At 34.7% G+C, this 21,457-nt stretch overlaps 1 protein-coding gene and 3 pseudogenes across 5 annotated transcripts; 2 read left to right on the forward strand and 2 right to left on the reverse strand.

The window, feature by feature from the left end:
- Nucleotides 1-561: 561 nt before the first annotated feature.
- LOC147559885 (uncharacterized) lies at nt 562-7,021 on the forward strand. 4 transcript variants are annotated; one of them, XM_086661848.1, is made up of 7 exons: nt 562-636; nt 1,972-2,077; nt 3,845-3,934; nt 3,996-4,118; nt 4,200-4,499; nt 4,574-4,654; nt 6,764-7,021. In XM_086661848.1, exons 4-6 carry the CDS (start codon nt 4,059-4,061, stop codon nt 4,646-4,648), a joined length of 435 nt encoding a protein of 144 aa, XP_086517974.1. In that variant the 5' UTR covers nt 562-636; nt 1,972-2,077; nt 3,845-3,934; nt 3,996-4,058; the 3' UTR covers nt 4,649-4,654; nt 6,764-7,021. The 4 variants fall into 4 exon arrangements, with proteins under 4 accessions (XP_086517974.1, XP_086517976.1, XP_086517977.1 ...); XM_086661850.1 differs by lacking the exon at nt 1,972-2,077 and having other exon boundaries at nt 568-636; XM_086661851.1 differs by lacking the exon at nt 562-636 and having other exon boundaries at nt 1,378-2,185; nt 3,764-3,934.
- Nucleotides 1,762-3,385, forward strand: LOC147559886 (uncharacterized; annotated as a pseudogene).
- A 1,685-nt stretch (nt 7,022-8,706) lies between the features above and the next one.
- Nucleotides 8,707-16,424, reverse strand: LOC147559887 ((RS)-norcoclaurine 6-O-methyltransferase-like; annotated as a pseudogene).
- A 2,632-nt stretch (nt 16,425-19,056) lies between these two features.
- On the reverse strand, nt 19,057-20,455 carry LOC147559888 ((RS)-norcoclaurine 6-O-methyltransferase-like; annotated as a pseudogene). The gene is made up of 2 exons (XR_015233656.1): nt 19,520-20,455; nt 19,057-19,380 (listed from the first exon to the last, which is right to left on the reverse strand). The product of XR_015233656.1 is annotated as a (RS)-norcoclaurine 6-O-methyltransferase-like (transcript).
- Between the last annotated feature and the right edge of the window lie 1,002 nt (nt 20,456-21,457).

Here is a 21,457-nt window from a genome sequence, read left to right on the forward strand (position 1 = left end):
ATTAGAACTTTTATTTTAACTCTTTTTTCAATAAACCCTAGACTTAGTCTTCTTGTTCTACTACTTCTTCATCACCCACAAATTTGTAGAGAAATAAACTTTGGTAAAACATTTTTTATCATTGCACCAAAAAAATCAAACAAAATTGTTGAAGAATCTTCCCACACATGAGTTGTTACACAAACTTAATTCAATCTATGACAGATTTAATCTTCTTCATGAACCCTAAAACTCTTTAAATCAAAAGATAAAACCTAAAAATTTGATATTTTATATCAAATAACCGTCAGGTCAACACTTAAGAACAGTCGTGGTCTCGTGGGTTACCCCGCGAAAAAACTAACAGTGATCTGCTAGTGTTTCGAGGGTTTTCACCGAAACAGTAAACAGCTACTGTTTCGGGTGTTTTCCCCGAACCGGAGGTAAAAAGGTTTATTAAGGAAGGTCTAAGTGCACATGATGAGGCCATTCAATAGAGGCAAGTCCCCAATTCCGTTTTGGTGGAGGCCAAGAGATTGTTTGGCTAATGGTGATTGATTAGTTCTTTATTTGTTTGAAATGCAGAACTTGTAGCGGATCTCAGAGCTGTAGAGTTCCGCCGTAGGAGTTTTAACCGTGTTTTCTGGAATTAATTAGGTAAAAATTCACATCATCCTCTTCAACATGTTTATATTTTTGTTATCTTCATGTTACTACTATTATCAAGAGATGTTTAGATTGAATTGATCGAAATCAATAGGAAATTCCTGCTTTTACCATTTTTTGTTATCTTCCTGGTTTTTGTTATCTTCTTGGTTTTTGTTATCTTCCTATATTTTTAGTTATCTTCAAATTAAGAAATCGATAGAGATTCATGGTCATAACTCTGATTTAACCATCACTACATACCGAACATCGATAGTTTATTTATGAATCAAACTTGATCAAGTTTAGTAGGGTTCATCTATATCTAAATTTTTGTTGTTGTTGAGTTATTTTTATTTGGGTTCATCTATATCAGTAGGGTATTAGTACATGGTAACGAAGTAGTCGAGTTTAAAGAAAACTATTTTATGAACTTCTTTATAATTTGGTTGATGTTACTGGATTGAAATTTAATTTTTTTTTCTGAAATCTGAAATTTGATATATGTTATTTCTTGTTCAGTTTTGAGAATTTTCTATATGTTGTTTAATGAAGTTTAGAACTTAATAATCAAAATCCAACTAGTTTGTGTATGTCTGGCTTCAATGAACCCAAAATCAGTTCGACACTTCAATCAACCATTGAGACGAATCACGATGCATGATTTAGATGAGAAAACATTTCGCAATTAGTTTGCTTAGTCACACCATACCAGTTAGCTTCTTAATTAGTCTAGGGCTGATCATATTACAGGACTGGCTGGACATGTTTATAGTTTTGTTAAGGAATGGTTAATCCATTAATGCAAGGGGGTTTAGCCGATTGTTTTTTTTTCAAACTACATTAATCGACTTATTAGTAGCTCGATGAATCGACCAAGTTGGACTACCTAGATTTAATCGTATTTGTATGTTGTTTGTGAAAACCAATAGTTCTTTTAGACAATCATATATAGTTTTATTACTGTATAAAGTTTTAGTTATGAGGTTTTCTTACGATCTCACAAATTTTCAATATATATTATTAAATAATAAATTTGTTTATTTATTGAGATTTCTTCTTCATCTTTGTGTATCGACATTTCTCTTTGTTTGATAAAGCAGTGGTTGTCTTCAACCGCTAATTTTTTTTTCTGAAATGGATAAGAGTTGGATGGAAAAACGTAGGACGAGTAAGGAATATCGTGATGGTGTAAAGACATTCATCGAACATGCCTTTACACATGGAAGAGTTTTTAATGGAAAAGTTGTAAAATGTCCATGCATAGATTGTGCTAATGTAAAGTATGTTGATAGAAGTTTACTTTACGAGCATCTAATCTGTCGTGGAATTATGAGCAATTATAAGGTGTGGGATTTTCACGGTGAGAACTCTGATCAGACTCCTACTTTAGAACCTGAAGCGTTGACTAATAATAATGACAACAATGGGGAGGGAGGTGACGACATAGAAGGTATGTTGCACGATGCATTTGGGGTTCAAAATGTGGGTAATGATATAGATGGTGATGCAGAAGAAACCGATAATATACATATTAATGGTGATGCTGGCCAGTTTAATAGTTTGCTAGAGGAAACTAAAACTGAGTTGTATCCGGGTTGTAAAAACTACACAAAGTTGTCATTTCTTTTCAGGTTATGGCAACTCAAATGTTTTGGAGGAATTAGCAATAAAATTTTCACGGACATACTTGTATTGCTAAAGAAGGCATTTCCCGAAGGGTGTACATTGCCAGAGACTTTCAGTCAAGCTAAAAAACTTGTTACGGATATGGCGTTAGATTATAAGAAGATTGATGCATGTCCAAATGACTGTATGTTATTTTGGAAAGAAAATTCAGATCTAGAAAATTGCACTGTATGTAATGCTTCTCGATATGTAAAGGAGAGTGGTATTACACATAAAAAAAACTCCTGCAAAGATTTTGCGTCACTTTCCGTTAAAACCTAGGTTGAAACGCTTGTATATGACATCTAAAGTTGCAGTAGACATGAGATGGCATGAGGAAGGCCGCACAAAAGATGGGGTGCTCAGACACCCGGCAGATGGGGAGGCATGGAAACACTTTGACCAAGTATATCCGAGTTTCGCTGCTGATCCCAGGAACGTTAGACTAGCATTAGCAACAGACGGATTCAATCCGTTTGGAAATATGAGTTCTGTACATAGCACATGGCCGGTGGTATTAATGCCCTATAATTTACCACCATGGTTGTGCATGAAACAACCTCATATGATTTTGTCTTTGCTAATACCTGGTCCAAGGAGTCCTGGAAATGATATTGATGTTTTCATGAGACCTCTCATTGATGAATTGATAGAGTTGTGGGAAGATGGGGTTGATACTTATGACGCAGCAAGGAAGGAAATGTTTAAAATGCGTGCAGCAGTGGTCAGCACAATTAGTGATTATCCAGGCTTGGCAATGCTTTCCGGTTGGAGTACAAAAGGGTACTTAGCATGCATAACATGTGGTAAAAATACAAGTAGTAAATATCTAAAAAATGGGGGTAAAATATGTTACATGGGCCATCGTAGATTTTTGCCTATGGATCATAACTTTCGGCGACTGAAGAATGATTTTGATGGAAATACCGAAAGAAGAGAAGCACCGGTACCTTTGACAGGAATAGAAATAGTAGAACTACTAAGAGGAATTCCACACCAATTTGGAAAAATTCCTTCTGAAAGTAATGTAGATGAGGAAGATAATGGACCTAAAAGGAAAAAAAGCTCGAGTAGTATCTGGGTTTCCAGATAATTGGAAGAAGTTGCCTATACTTAATGAGTTGCCGTATTTTTCATTTATTCTTCTTAGACATAATCTAGATGTCATGCATATAGAGAAGAATATATGTGATAGTATTTTAGGCACTATTTTGGGCCAAAAGAAACGTTATCAAGATAATTTGAAAGTGAGACATGACTTAGAACAACTGGGGATCAAACCTGAGCTTCACGCAAAATGGCTTGAGGATAAGAAAAAGTGGTATATACCCCCTGCTTGTTATACAATGACTAAATGTGAAAAACAAAAATTTTGCAAGGTTTTGAAAAGTTTGAAAGTGCCGGACGGGTTCTGTTCAAACTTTTCAGGATGCATAAAAGTCAAGGAAGGCAAAATAATTGGTTTAAAAAGTCATGACTGTAATGATTTATTATTTTTGTTACTATTGTTAATGTTGATAATGAATTGTTTTCGTTATTGTTTTTATGACAGGCTAAAGCAGAAAAAAATAAAGAGAACAGGAAGAAACTAAAAACATGTCATACTGGTGGATCAAAGAACTTAGCAAAACACGCCATTGAGGTGAGAATCACTATTTATTCTTCTCTAATATATTTCCATATTAACATAATAAATTTTATAGATAGAGGAAGATCCACAAAGAGAGGCACCAACAAACACTCCAGCATCTCAAGTGGAAGTGTTTATGAAAACTTACACAAAGAAGGAAGGTACACCAATCACAGAAGAAGCAAGGGAAAATATGGTAATGATAAAATTAACTTATGTTTCCGGTTGTTATATTTGAACTAATCTATAACCCTTAGAGTAATTTCAATATTTGAAGGAAAAAATGAGAGACTTAGTGACCAGAGCAACTCAAGAAGGATTGCCTGTATATGAGAACGGATCAAATAGCATATTTGCTAAGGTTATGGGACCTGAGCGTAGAGGTTTTATTCGGTGTTATGGAAAAGGCACCCCAAAAACTGTTTGGGGAGAATCATCCAAGGTTGAATCTCGTAAGACCAATGAAGAGACTTCAAACTTGAAGAAAGAAATGGAAGAAATGAAAAAAGAACTTAATAGCACAAAAGCGGAGTTAGACGAGATGAGGGCTTATTTTAGACGGCTTCGCGATGGGGAGGTAAATTCTTAATAGAATTATGATTCAGTATGTAGTTATTATTTCAATTAATGACCTATGTAATCATTTTACAGCTACACGTCTCTACGCCTAGCTTCTCTTTTGAAAGTTCTCGTAACGACCCAAGGTCATCCTCACATTCTGATTAGCATGAGGTAACCTTCTCTCCTTAGTAGTATAATATCTATCACACAAATAGTCACACTACCTTAGTAACATATGGTAATCTTGATGTATTATTATTATACAAGCCTTGAATTATTCAAATAAATGCTTTAAAAGATAGGGAAAAAAGTGAATACAGAAATTGCCTGAATGTCACGCTTTTAGCGAATCGGTGACCTAGTAATGCGGGAGTGTTACAGTCGTATATTATTACTTTGTCATCTTTGTTATATGTAGTACTGTTGAATAGTTAATGCCGGATTGAAACTCAATGACAAACCGGTCGGAGTGGATAGCCTAAAATATTTAATAAAACTATGATGTTATCTCTTTGATTACGAAGCTGGAAATCACTTGGACCCGACAATAAAAATTGACCAACAAAGAAAAGGAAAACTAAAATTAAATAGCTCCAAGTATATCACATAGCACATCAAGGCATTGTAAAAAGATAGGTTACTCCAAAAAGCAAATACAGAATCTAAGGCAGATTATGATATTTCCTTTATTGAATAGCAATCGACATGAACTATCTATGGTTGTACATTTATGAGTCCCTTGTAAAAGGAAAATAATGGATACCTCACATTCAGGTTGCCCAATTCTTTCAGGGTAGCCTCCCTTAATCCCTGCGGCAGCAATTGCCTGAAATAACAGAGTTTACTTAATTTAGCAATTCTAACATATTCAGGGTCATGAAAGTGCAAAGAACCACTTAAAGTCTTAAACTATAGTAGTAAATATAGTCGAAGAAGTCAGCTTCTCATAAACAAACTTAAACACAGATAGAGTACAAATTGGACACATCAATTATCCATTATTTGTTGGAGACCAGAGTCTGTTTCAAACTCAGATTTATAACTTGGTTAATATGCAGTAACCTCTACTATGTGGATACTCATTTTCAGTACTTTTTATACTGTATCGATATTCCAGTCACTTCAATGTGTATAATTGAGATTCGTACGCCCATCTTGTGTGAAATTGTACACAACCATGTTAATACATTAGAATACCACTGAGGTTGACATTTATGCGCATAATAGTGGTTTGTTCCAAAGTAAAGAAACATAATGAAAATGAAGGACCTAATACCTATAATGAGATTTATGCGGCTATGAAGGTTTTGGTTTTTCTTTAGCTTAACTCTTGCTATTGCATAGTTATCTTTTAATAGAGATATTATTTTTCTTGTTAGCAGAATATATTGAGACACTAGTAACTATTTCAAAACAAGTCATGGCATATGATCGAACCATTTCTTAACTAGGTATTTGGTATAGTACATATACATACTTTTCCAAAAAACAGTGTCTACTTGTACGACTGAAACAAAACTTTTATTTTGTATATGTCGTTGTGTTTGATATCTATCATTATAATCATAAATATACGATTGTGTTGAGAGACCAAAACATATGGGGCATGAAACATAACCTCACCATGTGATTTAAGCGTGGGGTTAAATTATATATCTGGTTAGACAATGACATTGCGCACGCAACTTGTTCTAGTGACTTTGACTGATAATGTTATTCATGTCACAATTTCATGTCCCACTTTATAACAACTTTATAATTACAACAATTTTAATCTTATGCAACAGACAAGAGGATGTTACTTCGCGCAGCAACCCAAGGGGGCTGCAGCAACTGCTGCTGTGTCGCAGCATGCCAAGGGGCTACAGCTGCTGCTGCGTCGCAGCATACCAATTGGCTGCAGCTGCTGCTGCGTCGCAACAGCCAAGGGGTTGCAGCTGCTGCTTCGTCGCAGTATGATTGGTGTTTTTTTACTAAAATTAACCGTTGTTTCTAGAGCTAATGCAGTAATACAGTGACCTGGACTATATGAGATGTTATTATGTATTCTCTTCTAAATGTAACGCAATCCCGTGAGAGTATGCTCGTTAGATTACTAGAATAGTAAACACGAACTTATTATGAAGCTACCGCTTTTAAGAAGATTTTGTGTGTGAATGTTTGCTCTTTAACAATTTTATAGAAGTTTTACATGTTTGTATATTTGTCGTGTCCTACATTCGAAAAAGGTAATAAACTGATTGCTTTCGTTGTCTTCTGTTTTTTGTCACCATGACACAGGGATAGGATGGAGCTCTGCTCAGATGATGATATGCTAATGGTGGTTTTAAGTTTTCCACTACAACATGAGAAACAAGATGTGAGGATGAAGTTAGAGTAGTTTATTTTTTATATAAGTTTAACATTTGGAAGGGTTATTAATCTATTATCTTATTTTAGTTTGACCTTTTTTTTCGTCTAGGCTTGTGTGTTTTTTCGGGGGACTTATTAAAACTTGTTAATGTGAATATGTGATTCTTAAAATTTTTTTGAGGAAAATTTTCTCTTCTGTGTATGCTAACAATTGTGTGCAGAACTCTTAACCCAATTTGTAGGGACTAATATTAACTGTATCAGGTATGGGTAGTAGAAAATCACCTCCGATCTTATAGGGACGATTATTATTTGTCCCAAATGCTAACGAGAAGAAATTCCCGCTGAACTTTGGGGACAGATATTAATTGTCCCAAATGCTAACGAGAGGAAATTCCCGCCAAATTTTTAGGGACAGATATATGTCGTCCCTAATAATCGTTGATACAGGGACAGATACAAACCGTCCCAAAAATAACTTTGGGACAGATGCTATCCGTCCCCATATCTGTCCCAAATAGTATTTGGGACGCCGCTTTTGGGGACAGATGAAAACCGTCCCCAATACTCTATTAGGGACGGTTTTCCTATGTTTGGGACGGTTTTTGGCCGTCCCTAATGGCCCTTTTTTTGTAGTGTTACAATGAAAACTACATTGGAACTAGTGTAGAACCAATAGAAATTTTTTATTAGTATTAAAAGTAAGGGTAGATTGGGAAACATTAATAAAACTAGTAATAAATGAGTTTTATTTAAAGTAAGTGGACAAACATTTTGGGACTTCCTTAAAAGGAATAACACCCAAACAAAATGGGACGGAGGGAGTAGTTTTTTTATTTTTTACTATTGTTTTTGTTAATGGTCCACAAATTAGTAATTGTTAATCTTTAAGGCTTTATGAAGTTGTCCACTTATTAAATCAAAGTCAACTAAATCAAACATAGTTGACGCGCACTGGGTCCGAAAATAGTTGTCCGTATAAGAAAAACAGTTGTCCACGTATTGGCCACCTTCTATATAATGTCTCTTAGAGATTTGAATAAGGTGTGAAATTTCTCAATAAGCTTTCTTACTCTACCACATCAAGTAGAGAAGAGAAAGTGAGCTAATTCCCAAGCTATCTAACTAGTCAAGAAAGAAGAAGATGTTCTTCATATCAAACCACCATTTGAGTTCTAACTAGCTACAAGGTGGGAAATCAAGTAGATCATTCGGTGTCTTGAGTAAAGGAGCAACACGTGGAGCTATTGGTCTTCGCATTCGATTGAAAAGGTTCGAGTGAAAACTAACGATTAAGGTAATCTCTAACTCTTAGTTAAAATATTAGCTTATGCATGATGATCCCGGGAATGCTCTGAAATTCCACTTAGAACACTAGTATGTATCATAACCTAACAAATATTACAAGGTGATGATTTTCAAAGCAGAAATACAGATGTACTTGATTAGATCTGACAACCATACCCAACCCGTGACCCCAGTGACGTAAGTGGAGATGCAACACCAGACCCATTTGAGAAATGAGAGCATAGACTCCAAAAGCAATGAACTCAATATGGTATGGATACATTATGACTAAATACATGAATTCAATAAACCTGATAACTACCATCATCAAAGACATCTTAGGGCATAAAAGAAATATAAAGATCTTTAAAGTTATTCTAGGGGAATGAAAACTCATTCATACCTTTACTGTCGTTATATCCTTTAATACAAGTCAATAAGGATGAATTTCACTTTTATCGTGAATCAGATCGACTTGCATTGAAGCAGATATACAACCAACTGGCTAAGCAGTTGTTGACGAATGAGAGCATTATTACAACATAAGTAAATACATTATAAAAATGAAAGAGAGTAATCATTCTTTAACCTAATGGATAAGGAAAAGCTTCAATAACAGATTGTAGTGCTGACATATGAGTAATTTTGTAACTTTCAAATCCAGCAGCATAAATTAGTTTCTTCCCTTCTTCCTCTGTCCTCTCTTTTCCTCCTGTTCCAAGCATCATAAATATATCGAAAGCTAGTCTACACTTCGTATAAGGATGCTTGTAATTCATGTCTAAAATGATATCGACAATAATAACATTTCCTCCTTCTCGGGCTACTGCTTCTTTGCATAGCTTGAGTATTTGAATGCATTTGCTATCATCCCAATCGTGAAGAATCCACTGAAAATGCATTAAGACGGATAAATTCTCTATCACTATAAAAGTGAAAGCTTTTCTCGACAGCATTCTAATACCGTCGGTAATACTTTTATAGCTGATAATATAGTGAATTTAGTTTACAATAAACTATAAAATTAAAAATAAAACAAATATAACTTTAACAAAGAAAAGTTAATTACCTTCATCAAGATAGCATCAGCACTTGGAATTGACTGGAACATATCACCTTCGATTTTGACAATATTAGGGATATCAGGGGAATCAGAAATCACATGAGGGAGATCATAAATACTACATTTGATATGTGGGAAGGCCTTGGAAATAGCTTTGACAACAGTGTTGGACTAATTAGTTTAATTGTCTGTCTCGAATACACAATTCGATAATGATTTCGCTCGACAAATTATATAATCAAGTAAGTAGAATAACAAGTAATAGTTTTATGACCGAGTCGAGTATTGGATACTCTCTCCTTAAGACGTTATTCGTCCCGCAATGGTGCTAAGCCGGGTTGTATATACGAATCGTCTCCCAGGATAAAACAGTCTTACCTTCTTGAAGCGCAGCACTTCGTTCTTCAAGATACTTCGAACCAAATAAGTAGAGAACTCTCTTAACTCCTTAGACTTCTAATGCAAACTCTAAACTCAGAAAACTAATTGATTTTTTCTATATCTAAAATGAAATCTGGATTATGTATATATAGATGATGGTGACTACATGGAGAAACATAATCCTAGAGATGTGTCTCTCCTAATTTTAATTCAACCAAGGCAATTGTTCAACCAAGACAATGGTTCAACCAAGGTAATGGTTCAAATTGCCAACAATCCCCCACATGAATTAAAATTTATTCTATATGAAGACTATGCAAACTGACAATGCATACAAACTAAGAGAGTTCATATGGAAGTTGTTGCATCAGGAGAGGTGGCTTTTGGCTTTGAACCTTCCTTAGTGTATGACTACCGGACTTACTAATTGATTAGTGAACATGATGTCTTGAACTATTCAATTTTCGCAGTAAGTCGATACAATAGCCAACACACAACTTCTTCCGTACATATTTGATTCTTTGGTTGTGTCCTTTTCGGCCCTGGACAACTCCTGGATTCATGAGTGCTTTAGAGAATTCCGCCTTAAGACATTCTCATAGAACCGGCATCAGTTCTACACTCACATAGGTGATGTCCTATGAAGAGTACCCTGACGTACCCCACTTGTTTACACAAGAATATAGGCATCATTAAAAGCATCGCTTATCCTATCACCTGACAGGCAACACTGATACTTAGGAATGGGTAAGAGAATGACTATTTCAGTGTTACTAGCGAGTATTTCACATTTATGTTGTCCCTTTTGAACCTAGATCTTGGGATCTCCAGTCAACTAGGTTGGGTTTCTATTGCGATCTACCCATTTACTTTAGGCTTTAAGCCCATTCCCCTTGATAACTTGTACATTTGCTCTTTCGATAACCCCTTTGTAAACGGATCCGCTAGGTTATCCTTTGATTTTATATAATCAATTGTTATAATTCCACTTGAGAGCAAATGTTTAACGGTATTGTGTCTTCGATGTATGTGTCGAGATTTTCCGTTATACATTTTATTATGTGCCTTGCCAATTGCCGATTTACTATCGCAATGTATTTTAATAGCAGACACCGGTTTTGGCCAAATTGGAATATCCTCTAGAAAATTACATAGCCATTCAGCTTCTTCTCCAGCTTTGTCTAAAGCAATAAACTCTGACTCCATGGTTGATCTTGCTATGCAAGTTTGTTTTGAGGACTTCCATGAAACTGATGCACCACCAATAATAAAACATAACCGCTTGTGGATTTAGAATCGTTTGTATCTGAAATCCAATTTGCATCAGTATACCCTTCAAGAACTGCAGGATATTTGGTAAAATGTAACCCATACTCCTTAGTATATCTTAAATATCTAAGAACTCTTATCAGAGCACTCCAATGACTTGTATTTGGATTGCTCGTAAACCTACTCAATTTACTTACTGAGTATGCAATATCAGGTCGTGTACAATTCATCAGATACATCAAACTACCAATTATCCGAGAATATTCTAATTGGTTAGTACTATGACCCGTATTCTTAGTTAGATGTAGACTAAGGTCTACTGGAGTTTTTACAACTTGATTATCATTTTTGTTGAATTTCTCTAAAATTTTCTCAATATAATGTGATTGAGATAAAACTATTCCATTAGAAGTTCGACATATCTTGATTCCAAGAATTAAGTCTGCTTGACCTAAATCTTTCATATCAAATACTTTTGATAGCATTTCCTTCGTAGATTTGATCATATCTAAATTGCTACCCATTATTAACATATCGTCTACATACAAGCATAGAATTATAACTCCGTTGGTAGTAGATTTGGTGTAGACACATTTATCACACTCGTTAATACTAAAACCATTTGACAACATGGCTTTGTCGAATTTTTCATGCCACTGTTTTGGTGCTTGTTTCTGCCCATATAGTGACCTCACTAATTTACAAACTTTCTTTTCTTGGCCGAGTACTATAAACCCTTCCGGTTGTTCCATATAGATCTCTTCTTCTAATTCACCATTCAAGAAAGCAGTTTTAACATCCATTTGATGTATATCTAAATTATATAGAGATGCTATAGCAATTAATACCCGAATTGATGTTATTCTCGTAACTGGAGAATACGTATCAAAATAGTCTAATCCTTCTTTTTGTTTAAATCCTTTTGCGACAAGTCTGGCTTTGTACTTGTCTATAGAACCATCCGTTTTTAATTTCCTCTTAAAAATCCATTTATAACCCAACGGTTTACATCCTGGTGGAAGATCTACTAACTCCCATGTATGGTTCTGAAGGATAGACTCAATTTCGTTATTTACGGCCTCTTTCCAAAATTGAGATTCAGGAGAAGACATTGCTTCTTTGTATGTTTGCGGTTCTTGTTCTAACAAATATGTGAGGAAATCAGGACCGTATGTTTTGACAATTTTTTGTCTCTTGCCTCTTCGGAGTTCCTCTTTATTTTCTCCTGCTTGTGGTTCTTGAACCACATTCTCTTTATCATTTTGGTTTGTATTTTCATTGTTACTAATATTCTCAAATTTCCTCTTTTGAGAACTTTTCTCATCGTCTAATTTACATGGAAATATGTCCTCAAAAAATGTAGCATTTCTTGATTCGATTACCGTATTAACATGTAAGTCTTGAATTTCAGATTTATGTATGAGAAATCTGTATGCACTACTATTATGTGCATATCCTATGAAAATACAATCGATAGTTTTTGGTCCAATTTTGACCTTCTTTGGTGTAGGAATCGCCACTTTTGCTAAACACCCCCACACTTTGAGGTATTTATAAGAAGGCTTTTTTCCTTTCCATAACTCATAAGGAGTTTTATCCTTTTTCTTATGAGGCAATTTGTTCAAAATATAGTTTGCTGAAAGCAAAGCTTCCCCCCACAAATTTTGGGGTAATCCTGAACTTATAAGTAATGCGTTCATCATTTCTTTTAAAGTTCGATTTTTTCTTTCAGAGACTCCATTTTGCTGAGGCGAATAAGGAGCCGTTGTTTGATGGATAATACCATTTTCAGCACAAATATCAGCAAATGGCGATTCATATTCACCACCTCTATCACTTCATAAAGTTTTGATCTTTTTATCGAGTTGATTCTCAACTTCACTCTTATATATTTTAAATTTTTCTACGGCTTCATCTTTACTTCTTAATAAGTAAACATGACAATATCTGGTACTATCATCTATAAACGTGATGAAGTATTTTTTCCCACCTCTTGTCTGAACCGTTTTTAAGTCACATATATCACTATGTATTAGTTCTAACGGTTCTGTGTCTCTTTCAACTGAACGGAAAGACGACTTAGTCATTTTTGATTCGACACAAACTTCACATTTATGATTGGGATTTAAATCAAATTTAGGTATAAGGTCCATGTTTATTAATCTTCTTAAAGAATCATTATTAACATGTCCTAACCTCTCATGCCACTTCATACACGAATCAACAATATAAGCAGAATCATTAATTTTATTAATCGTAGGAATAATGGTCATTACATTCATCTTGAACAGACCTTCACTTAAATACCCCTTTCCCACGTACATCCCATTCTTAGTAAGAATAAAATTATCAGATTCAAATACAAGTTTAAAACCATTCTTACTTAATAAAGAACCAGAAACTAAATTCTTTCGGATGTCGGGTACATGAAGCACATTTTTCAGAGTTACTTCCTTTCCAGATGTGAATTTAAGTATGACTGTCCCGGTGCCTTCAACTTTGGATGTTGCCGAATTTCCCATAAATAAAGGTTCAGCGTTTTCTACCTTTTTATAAAATGAGAATACTCCTTTCTCTGAACAAATATGACGAGTAGCACCAGTGTCTACCCACCATTCTCTTGGATTATTTACCAAGTTGACTTCAGAAATAACGGCACATAAATTAATCTCTTTGACACCATCAGACAAGTTATCTATCACTTTGTCTTCCATCTTTCTTTTCTTGAAAGTTTTCTTCCAAGTTTTGGAGCGACAATCTTTGGCAAGATGTCCTTTCTTATTGCAATTGTAACAAGTACCTTTGAACTTCTTAGAGTTCCCATGATATTTTTCTTTACCGGAAAATTTCCTTTTCTTTTTCAGCCCCCCTTCAACCACATTCACTTTTGAGATTTCAGAAGGCTTCTCATTCTTTTTCTCGGCAAGACGACTATCTTCTTCAACTCTCAATTTTAAAATCAAGTCCTCCAAGTCCATTTCCTTGCGTTTATGCTTAAGGTAATTTTTAAAATCTTTCCAAGATGGTGGCAATTTTTCAATGATTGCTTCCACTTGAAATGATTCACTAATCACCAATTTTTCTGCCTTTAATTCTTGTAAAATTAATTGGAATTCTTGAACTTGGCTAATGACAGTTTTAAGGTCTGTCATCTTGAAATCCAAAAACCTTCCTATGATGAATTTTTTCACTCCGGCAGTTTCAGACTTATACTTATTCTCTAATGATTCCCATAATTCTTTTGCCTTTTTAATCGGACTATAAACGTTGTATAAGGAATTATCGAGACCATTGAGAATGTAATTTTTGCAAAGGAAATCAGAATGTTTCCAAGCATCTACTGCAGCCACATTCTCAAAATCCGACCCATCTTCCTTGAGAGTGGGTGCTTCTTCGTATAACAGCCTAGCAAGGTTAAGAGTGGTCAAATAGAACAACATCTTTTGTTGCCATCTCTTAAAATCGGCGCCAGTAAACTTCTCAGGTTTTTCTCCGTGAGCAACATGAGTTGGAGGGACATGAACATTGTTTCCGGTATTACTTGTCATTGTCTGTTGAATACAAAATTCACAGACGAATAAGAATATGGTAATAAACCGTATACCCTTCTTGGTTTTATACCTTCTTGATGATAACTAATAATTCCAAATATAATTTGCAAATATGAATTACAAAGTAAATGAATTACTTACAAACATTAACAGAAACTCAGATCAATTTATTATCTATAACAAATAATGTTTGTTTCATAACATAGAATAGATAATGAACACGTTTAAAGAAGATGATGCTTCACTTTTATTCTTTCTCTTCTAATATGTAATACAAATCAAGAAATGCTAACAACAAGGTTCTCAAATTGTTGTATGCAAGAATAAGACTACTCTATGTTTATAAAGATTGATTACATACATAGATATTAATGAGAATCAAAAATAAAGAACAGAAACAGTAATTTGGATGTAGGCAAATATCGTCCTTTGTCAAGGGAAACTGATGTTACTGTTTTATGTGTTCGCCCTTTGATATTTAGTTATTCTGTTGAATACTACCCTTGTTAGGTTCTAAAAGTATTGTATGTGAATATGCAAAGTGACTCCTTTTGAGTTGAATATAATCAACAGACCCAAATACAACAAGACTAATTAATACCCACATGCAAAGTAATGAATATTAACTCCCATAGTTATAACACTGTCTTTCCTATTCAATATACAACAACACTATTTGTCCAATAGCCAATAGGGGTTTTTTGATTTAGTGAAGACAGTGACTAAACTTATATGTATGCTTTAATTTGAACTAATAATAGATTGAGAAATGCCACTGTCTACCTATAATTCATGGAATTGAGTCTCTATTAGGGATTCCTAATAACGAGACTGAGAGGGTATAGTAAATTGTTTTCCTTTCTGTTTTCAATGATTATTAGAAGGCCGAAAAACTATTTGATGAGCGAAATCCGATACACGAAATAACGTCTTAAGATTGTTGGACTAATTAGTTTAATTGTCCTTCTCGAATACACAATTCGATAATGATTTCGCTCGACAAATTATATAATCAAGTAAGTAGAATAACAAGTAATAGTTTTATGACCGAGTCGAGTATTGGATACTCTCTCCTTAAGACGTTATTCGTCCCGCAATGGTGCTAAGCCGGGTTGTATATACGAATCGTCTCCCAGGATAAAACAGTCTTACCTTCTTGAAGCGCAGTACTTCGTTCTTCAAGATATTTCGAACCAAATAAGTAGAGAACTCTCTTAACTCCTTAGACTTCTATTGCAAACTCTAAACTCAGAAAACTAATTGATTTTTTCTATATCTAAAATGAAATCTGGATTATGTATATATAGATGATGGTGACTACATGGAGAGACATAATCCTAGAAATGTGTCTCTCCTAATTTTAATTCAACCAAGACAATGGTTCAACCAAGGTAATGGTTCAACCAAGGTAATGGTTCAAATTGCCAACAAACAGTTCCATTTCCACCACCAACATCAACAAGATTTTGAACTCCTTGGAAAATATTTCCACACTCATTAACTAAAGCTGATGTCACTAGTCTAGAATCACTAGCCATTCCTTCATTAAATATCTTACTTTTTTCAGGATTAGCACTCATATATAATCCCATATACTTCTCCCTAATGCTTTCTCGAAAACACTAACATTACCCACTAATCCTTCTTTCAGATAATGCAAGGGAGACATTAAATCTTTATCGGCTAAATATAGAAATGCAGGAACAAACGATTTTTCGAAACCCTTGATCAGATATTTGGCTGGTGGTAATAAAAAGTATTTGATTTCACCTGCAGATGATTCTTCATCTTTTTCTTTCTTCAAAAGCTTCATATGAACTAAATATCGGATGACTCGGTAAAATCTATCTAAGTGAATCGGTTGAACAGGTAAGTTTGAAGCTAACTCAGTTAGGGTCATGGGTTTTCCATGGTTGTGAACTGTGTCAAAAATTTCGAGATCGATTGCTGATTTAATGACTAATCGTTTCGAAAATCCATATATTTGTTTCCAAATTTTTGCTTGGATTGCTAAATCATTTTTGTTTGCTCCTTCCATTGAATCTCTTCCTTTACTAATTTTTAGACAAGCACTAGGTTATGATTAATCTATTAGCTTTCTCTTTCAATTTTTATTTTTATCTTTAGTTGTGTTGCCTTTCTTTATTAGTTTTCTTCCAACTTCATTGTTCCTTCATAAAGCAAAAGTACTGCAAAAGTACTGCAAAATACTAAAAAATGAAAGTAGTGCAAAATACTAAGAAAGTGGGAAAGCTCTCTGGCACACTGTTTTTCTCAATTCCAAACACATTTGTTTATCATATATTTGAAATCAGCAATTGCGAGTCTAAAGTAAGACATACATGTGAGACTATTTTTTTTTGTTGGAAGAGTACATGTGAGACTATTTATATACACTAGGGGTGTCAACGGGTCGGTTTCGGTTCGGGTATCTCATTATCAAGAACCGGAACCTATTGAAAATTACAGTTCCGGATCCTAGCGGTTCCGGGTCCGGTTTCATAGTTTAAGGATCCAGAACCGGAACCTATAAAAATTGCGGGTACCTTTCGGGTATCGGATATTTATCGGTTTTCTTTAAGAATTTTTATTTAATCATTTTTAACACTAATTAGGAAGGTTATACTTCATTTAAAAACTCAAATATTTTTTCTAAAACCTATTTAATAAGAGGTACATGAATTAGTTATTAAAATTTATAATAAATCTCATTGTTGTATATTATAAGTTGCAATAAATTTGTTATTGAATATAATTTGATTACCAATTAAGAATGTTATGTTAAGTGAGAAACTTAACGACATGATTTAAAAATAATTGTCATAGCATTAAGTAATTAGGACTTTAAAATTTGTGAAAAAATCAACTAATTACGTATTAAAGTCGGATATCGGGTATCCATCGGGTACCCGTCAGATATACCCAATAAGTATTGAATTCTTATCGGTTCCAATCGGATAATACCCGTCGGGTATTAAATTCTTATCGGATATGAAAATAAGGATCCAGAATCGGCATAACCAGCTCCGGTTCTGTTCCGGGTAAATGGGTACCCATTGCCACGTACCCATTGCCACCCCTAATATACCTGCATTCTAAGTTTGGCGTTTTCTAAACTAACACGTGTATTTTTCTTTTTAGATGACGTGGACCACGTCCAGTTTTCAAAGTAAGCTTAAATGGTCAACACATTGTGGAAGCCAAGAAATAAGTTTAGTCAAGCTCAGCCCATTTCGAATAAGCCCATGAGGAGTTTCTAAAGACAACCAGCCACATGTACCAGAAATAAGGTGAAGTTAGTAACTAACTTCACAACTAATTCCGTTAGATTAACAAAATTCTCACTCTTTTATCCCCCTCTCTCTACTTTATATAAAACCAAATGTAATAGCAAATTAGAGAATAAGATCAGACCTTTTTTTGAGAAAATTTACAAGTTGGTGGTCATCCAACTCAGAACTAATTAGCTATAAATGGAAAATACATAGACATTATGTTTCTGGTTAAAAGATTACCATTTCCCCACGTAGAATTATTATCACATAATTCAGTGGGCAGAAATTGAAAATGTTATAATAGGAATCTCAAAGATATTCCTTCTACGCCGCTAAAGCATCGCTATAGGGGGCACCATTTGACGTTGTACTTGACTATATGTATCCTCCCTTTGTTGATCGAACTCTTCCGTTGGAGTGGATGCATACTCTCTTTCAAGTTTTTTCGCTCCGCTCTGATTGTTTGAGTTTGGTCCATTTTTCTCAAAGCAATTGTTTGCTCCAGTGAAATTCTTAAGCCAAGGTGATAGATGTGAGAATAGTTTCACATGGATCTAAACAACCAAGAATATAATTTCTAGGTCATCTCCACTCATTGCCAATTAGTTTTGAGTTGGATGACCACACACTTAACATGTCATCATAAATAGGCCTACACGTGATAAGCTTAACAGCCACACGTGCTCCACACGTGAGGGGGCGTGTGAGAATAGTCTCACATAGGAGAAGTGATATCTAGCAACCAAGAATACAATGTCTAAGGTCCTAACAACCAAAAATATAGTGTCTAGATCCTCTCCACTTGTATGATAATAAGATTTATTGATTCCATCTGGGATAACAAAAGGGGCATAAATTATGGGCGTGCCTAGAAAACCGTATTGCGTTCTTTTTCTGTATTAAAATTGCGTTAAATATTATACCGTTGGTTATGTATTTTGTTCGATTCCTACTGCATGACAACCATCCATTTCTATGTAATTTCTCACTTCTATCATGTAACTCCATGTGGGTGAAGCTTGGGCTGAGGTTACCTGTGTCTAGGGATCCTTGTCACCTTGTGTTTGAGATATTTGGCACAAAGAAGGGGAAGCCATAGCCTCTCAGGTGCAGTAACGAATCTTCGAACAAGTTTTTCAACTTAGGCTCTAAAGACATATAAAGACCCATAAAGTCATTCTAGGGGAATGAAAACTCATTCATACATTTACTTTATTTACATCCTTTAATACAAGTCAATAAATGATGGGTTTCACCTCTACAGCGAATCAGACTTGTAAGTTGTAACCTCCAGATTTTTGGAGTATATACGCAACTAACTGGCTAAGCAGTAGTTGACAAACGAGAGCATCATTACAACGTAAGTAAATACAAGATAAAAATGAAAGAGGGTAACAAGTCTTGTGAAAATATTTAACCTAATGGATAAGGAAAAGCTTCAATAACAGATTGTAATGCTGACATATGAGTGATTTTGTAACTTTCAAACCCAGCAGCATATATTAGTTTCTTCCATTCTTCCTCTGTCCTTTCTTTTCCTTTAGTTACAAGCATCATATGAATATCCAAAGCTAATCTACACTTGGTATAAGGATGCTTGGAATTCATGTCTAAAATGATATCGACCATAATAACCTTTCCTCGGTCTCGGGTTACTGCTTCTTTGCATTGCTTTAGAATTTGGATGCATTCGTTATCATCCCAATCGTGAAGAATCCACTGAAAATGCATTAAAATAAATAAATTCATGAAGATTTTTCCCGATGACATTTTTAAAAATAGTCTGTTGCCAACCGTGTACTAGACTACGGTCGGCACTAAAAATAATAGTTATTGTGAATTTAAAACAATTAATTACCTTCATCAAGATAGCATCAGCGCTTGGAATTGACTTGAACATATCACCTTCTATTTTGACAATATTAGGGATATCAGGGGAATCAGAAATCACATGTGGGAGTTCATAAATACTACACTTAATATGTGGGAAAGCATGGGAAATAGCTTTGACAAGAGTTCCAGTTCCACCACCAACATCAACAAGATTTTGAATTCCTTGAAAATATTTCCACACTCATTAACTAAAGCTGATGATACTAATCTAGAATCACAAGCCATTGATTCATTAAATATCTTATTTTTCTTAGGATTAGCACTCATATAATCCCATATACTTTTCCCTAATGCTTTCTCAAAAGCATTAGAATTACTCAATAATCCTTCTTTCAAATAGTGCCATGGAGACATGAAATCTTTATCTGTCAAATATAGAAATACAGGTACAAATGATTTTTCCAAACCCTTAATCAGATGTTTGGCTGGTGGTAATAAAAAGTATTTAATTTCACCAGATGACTCTTCTCTTTCTTTTTTCAATAGTTTCATATGAACTAAATAACGGATAACTCGGTATAATCGATCTAAGTGAATGGGTTGAACAGGTAACTTTGAAGCTAACTCAGATAGAGTCATTGGTTTTCCATGGGTGTGAATTGTGTCAAAAATTTCAAGATCAATTGCTGATCTAATGACTAATTGTTCGGAAAACCCATAGATTTGTTTCCAAATTTTGGCTTGGATTGCTTGATCATTTCTGTTTTCTCCTTCCATCTCTTTCTTTCTTTCTGTACTAACTTTAAGACCAGCACTAGATGATCCATGTATATGTAATTGGTTAGGGTTCTGAGTAAGAGAATGATTAAGTGGGGAGGATGAGATTCTGTCTATTAACAAAAACACATGATTTGACCGCATTATAATTGGCTGAGGATGGGGGATTGTGATACTCCTACATCGCTACAAGAGTGCGAGAGTATTGTCTGGAGTCTAGGCTACAGGTGAACGCTCAAGTTTAGGATGTGGCGAGGCCTTTTGAGTGGGTTCGTGGAGTCTTTGCCAAGAACAAAACCTAGTACATGTAGGTTTAGGCCTAAAGTGTATAAAGCGGAGACAATATCGATAACTACTAAGCCTTGGGCGGTACTGATGGCATCAGAGCCGAAGACAGCTATTGGCTAAGTCCTATATGTGAATGCTCAAGCCTAGTAAGTGTCTAGGTCTTTTGGGTGGATTCGTGGAGCCTTCGCTGAGAACAAAACTCCATATATGCTGATTTTTACTTGAAGTATTTAAAACGGAGACAATATCAATAACTGTTAAGACTTGAGACGTCCACCCTCTTTCAACAAAAACCACGTGAAAACTAGAGGAAGCCTCGCGTGGGGCACCAATCTAGGAAGTCTCACCCTTTATAATTAGCTTTCTCTTTTAGTTTTTGTTTTATTGAGTTGTTTCTCTTTATTACATCTATTTCCACCTTCATTGTTCGTTTTCATCTTAGTATTTTTCACAAAGCAACAAGAACTCCGATACTAAAAAATGAAAAGGGGAAAGAGGAGAACTCTTAATTTTTCTCTCCCTTACCTTTGCCAAAGTTATCTCGCCCAATCCCAACGCAAGTAAAACACAAGAATAACTGGAAGAAGACATTTTCTTATCATGAACTCGAAATCAGGAATTACGAGTTTAAGGTAAGAATAATTTATGTATATCATAAATATCAGTCTTTGAAAGGTAAAGCTTTTACAAAAACATTTTGTTTATAAACTCAATGGCTGGATGAAGAGACCCGGAATGAGATTCAGTGGCTATTTACATATGAAAGATAAATCTGATATAGATTATATATAGTGGGAAATTAAAGAAATGAAAGTAACAAATAAATATAAGGAATCGCCATATACTAAAACGAAAAAAATACCCTCGAAGTATGTGGGTTATAAACTTATCTGCACTA

Source organism: Eschscholzia californica, unplaced genomic scaffold (genome assembly GCF_041429995.1).
Source record: "Eschscholzia californica isolate CP2 unplaced genomic scaffold, dmEscCali1.0.p SCAF_2, whole genome shotgun sequence".
Lineage (NCBI taxonomy): Eukaryota > Viridiplantae > Streptophyta > Magnoliopsida > Ranunculales > Papaveraceae > Eschscholzia > Eschscholzia californica.